At 44.3% G+C, this 4,051-nt stretch overlaps 1 protein-coding gene across 5 annotated transcripts in view; it reads left to right on the plus strand.

Moving 5' to 3' along the window:
* The window catches only part of LOC128875441 (protein groucho-like), a 152,211-nt gene that overhangs the window by 46,885 nt on the left and 101,275 nt on the right, over nucleotides 1–4,051 (plus strand). For all 5 annotated transcript variants that reach the window (XM_054121022.1, XM_054121023.1, XM_054121021.1 and 2 more), the window contains one exon: nucleotides 2,125–2,231. In XM_054121022.1, coding sequence (XP_053976997.1) covers nucleotides 2,125–2,231 — 107 coding nt within the window. The remainder of the gene's footprint in view (nucleotides 1–2,124; nucleotides 2,232–4,051) is intronic.

A 4,051-nucleotide genomic window follows, 5' to 3' on the forward strand; every position in this document is an offset into this window, starting at 1 on the left:
TATTAAAAATTCATATAGCCCAAATATTATTGCAATAACTTACACGGTTTCAAGGTTACACTGCTCGACACATGCTCCTTATTTGTACATCTTCCAATAACGTACTTCCGAGTGCAAAGGGCACATTCACCTAAAGTTACATCGACCAGGAGAAAAACAAACAAAATTCATGGTCCACGCGAATGAAGTTTCGTTTCGAGTCACGCGTCGGACTATTCGTAGAAATTAAATCGATTCGGTTTCTGTTAATATTGCCGCGTGCACGTTTGGTAGGGTACTCCACGAAATTCGATTGGCATCGCCGCAGAAGAGGGCGGTGTGTAACGTAATCATTACTGTCATCGGAAAGCCCGATCCTTTTCTCCGTAATTTCAACCGTTGGAGCGGCGTCGGTATACGGCGAGCTGAAGAGCCCGTAGACTCAGACCTCGTGCTACCTGGTGGAATGGGTCTCATTAAGGACGCCTTCATGGCCCTTCATCCTTGGCTCTTCAGGCCTCGCCCCCTCTCCGTCGCGCACCCCAACGCTGGAGACGCTCGTCTTTTATACCTGGATGCCCTCTGCTCGCGTTTCTCTCGGCTCCGTTTGTGTGTTCGCGTGCGCCTTATGCGGCCGAAGGCCATTTGATGCTGGTTGCTTGTCATCTTCGACTTTAACCTCGTTACGATTTACAGCCGTTTCTTGAAACGAACGGAAACTCGCTCGCTCGCTGCCGACGCTCGCGGTTTTCCTTTAAATACGAATTTGTTAAGATTTTATTCGAGGCTACGAGTGACTTGAGGACCAACGCAACGCGAAACACGAACGTTGCTGCGCGGGGAGTTCGTGCCGGTGTAACGAGATTTCCACGAGCTTTCCTCGCCCTTTAACGAGTTCTTTTCCTCCGTGTATTTTGTAAATGTACTTTCGTTGTTGCGCGGGGAACCGACGTTATCGCCCGCCCTGGAATTGTGCAGTTCGATAGAAATCTCGCTTGTTACCTCCGCCCCGAGCGCTCCACAAGCCCGTTGGAGACTTCTCGCGGACGGAATTTCATTTCTCACGGATACCACGGAACCCGTTCGTTGTCGTTAGGTTTGTAGCCGTCGCGCTTGAATCGAGTTATTAGGGCGGTTTAGACTTAATGCCGGTTTTCCACGGACCCGTGGTTCAAATCGAGGATTTTTTTCTGTCAACGATTTTTTGGTTTACTTATCACACTTGCGTTCAACTCTGAGTCTTCGAGTTCGCTGATTTAAAAATTCAACGTAACTGGGATAAACAAATCTCTAAATACAAAACGGATTTCTGAAATTTCTGAAGTGGTCACAGCACTGTTCGAATTGGATATTTTTAATCAATTCAAAAATGGCACTTGTTCGTAAATTTCTGAAAGGATTAGTAGATTTGTTTGTCCCAGTTGCTAGGTAGTTCAGAAATAAATTATGGATTTCGTGCATTGACTTTAAATGGTTTGCGAAGATTTTTAATCAAAGTGTATATATAGTTTGTATCGGTACATTTTTGCCAATGATTCGTAGGCTTGTTTATTACAGTTGCGTTCAACTCCGAAGCTGATAAATACTTTGATAAATTAATTTTGAAAGAAATGACATCAACGAAAATAAATCTGAGCGGGATTCGTGAATTTTAACAAGGTCAAATTGTTTCCTAAAAGGGGCTGTACAATTCATTTTTTAATAACACACAAATTGCACGAAACTATACTAATTAAGCTACCGGATTGCTTCGAAGACCAAACATTCTTCTTCTAAATGAACACATTGTTTCTTTTCTCTTCCTATTATAACATTTTTATTCGTATCGATCTAGCAGTCAAAGTATCATTTTTAAAGAATTCCCCAGACAGAAGTAAAATATTTCCCGGTCTCCCTGCGTTTGCCCGGTACCCGAAAACTGAGCCACCCTGTATGCAAATATCCCTAGCTAATCCCCGAAGAACCGCTGACGACGTTTCGGTCGCGAAGGACGAGCCCTAGCTCCTTAGCGCGGTACCAAACCCATATCGCTTCTTCGTTCCAGCTGATCTATTTTTCGTTCTTTTGTCGCGGCTGCTTTGTCGTGTATGCTAATCGAATTCGCCCCCTCTCTCATCTTTCTCCATCATTTTTTTTTTGTTCCAGGGCGGCGGAGGAAGCGGCGGGGCTGCGGGAGGGATAAAATTCACGGTGGCTGACACTTGCGAGAGGATCAAAGAGGAATTCAATTTCATCCAGCAACAGAACCACTCGTGAGTCTTCCTTCTCTTTTCTTTGATTTCCATCGTTCGTTTCGTTCGCTCCGGCGCTCGCTCGTCTATTCATCCCTTCCGTCTCGTTCGCGTTCCTTGAAGATCCACGATTATTGACGCCAATGTTTGCTGGGGCTGTCTTCTCCCCTCGCCCTCCCACCTCTCCGTGTTTTGCGAGCTTGTCGCTGCGCGTTCCCCTGTCGACGCCGCGCCATCGCTCGCGAGCTTCACTCGAAGGATACCTTCCTCAGGATTCCTTGTTAATCTTGACCTCGAGTTAACGATAGCATTATCTACGCACGCTGGAAATTTAAAGAGTCGAAGTGACATTTTCATTTACAGCGGTGTGAAAATATTCTTAGGAATTTTTCGGAATCTTGCATTTTATTCGGAGTTATCATGGGAATGCTATAAAAAAAAAAAGTGACGAGCCCTAGCTGTATACTTTAAGTTTGCAGAGCACTCTAACGTCATCCAAGGGATGCAACAAAATTATTTTTTGGATAGCGGTGCCACCTAGACGGTTAGTTGGTTTTAGATGTAACTGAACGAATTTAAACGTGAAATTTGAAAGATAAATCGGTCAGAGCATTTTCGGAAATCGACGAGTTAAGTTACAGGAAGAGGAAAGCGTGAAAGCGTTGCTAGGTCTCTGTTTTTTTCCGGAGTGTAAACTTTTCGCGCTGTCGCGGCCAATAAACTTCCTTAACCGAAGGGGGAAAGTTCGAATCGTTTGCTCGGCTGCTTCGCGTGTAACTGTAGTTCCTCGTTTCAAGATCGACAGCCGATGCCGTCAATTATCTTTACCCGAAGGTCGAACAGGAACGCTCGGGATTACTTTGGAGACATAAAATTGCGATTCTTTGGAAATTAATTGTTATACATAATCGAAAAGCTTGGGCTTGCAGTAAGTAGAATAAAGGCCACGCGTTCTTACGTATTTCTAAACTTTAACCCTTTGACCTATAATTTACTGTAAGATCGTACGCACCATAGTCAAGTATAAAATTCCTTGCGCACTTTCGTACGACGTGTCTGACTCGTGCTTTCATGTTCTACTAAAATTCTACACCACGAGTCTCGCACGTTGTTACGGGTGAAAGGATTAAACTTTCTCTATGTTTTCTTGTGCGTTTAAAAAAACAACTCTTACATATTATCTAAAGACAGTTAGTTTTTATTAAATTTTTGGCATTTTGCGCCACAATGGGAACGATTTTTGATCTTGAATCCGGGGTAGAAACTCGATCACGGAGCGAGGGAGTAACGTGGCGACCTCCGTGGCGATATCGAATGGTTTTAAAGCGAATCGAGTGAAAGTCATCACGGGCCCGAGTGGGAAACGTCTCACCGAGGGAAAAACGAAACGGTTCGTTTTACTGTCGCGGGAGAAGAAACGACGCCGGGATGTCGGCGATTTATGGTAATTGATTATGCCCGGGAAGGTAATTAATCGCCGTTGCGGCAACTTCTGTCCAAACGCAGGTGATGCTGTTACTGGGAACTGTTATCGGAACGACGCTCACTTTCGAACGCTGGGGCAGGGCCGTGTGTACAAATGTCTGCGTTTACGTATCATTAGTTATATTCCCCATCTCCGTTCGGGGGAATCGTGGGACGAGCGGTCGAATTTCCAGCTCGTTGTTAACCCCTTGTCGACAATTACGTGTATGCGTCATGTACACTATCAGCAAGTTTGATTTTTGGGTTACGAGTATTTATTTCTTAGAAAATATTAAAGATAACGATTTGTATACAGAAACTTGGAATGAAAAGCTTCTCTTCTTGCACGAGTTATGTTTTTACTCTAAACTTGAATT

The sequence above is a fragment of the Hylaeus volcanicus genome, chromosome 4 (assembly GCF_026283585.1).
Source record: "Hylaeus volcanicus isolate JK05 chromosome 4, UHH_iyHylVolc1.0_haploid, whole genome shotgun sequence".
Taxonomy (NCBI): Eukaryota; Metazoa; Arthropoda; class Insecta; order Hymenoptera; family Colletidae; genus Hylaeus; species Hylaeus volcanicus.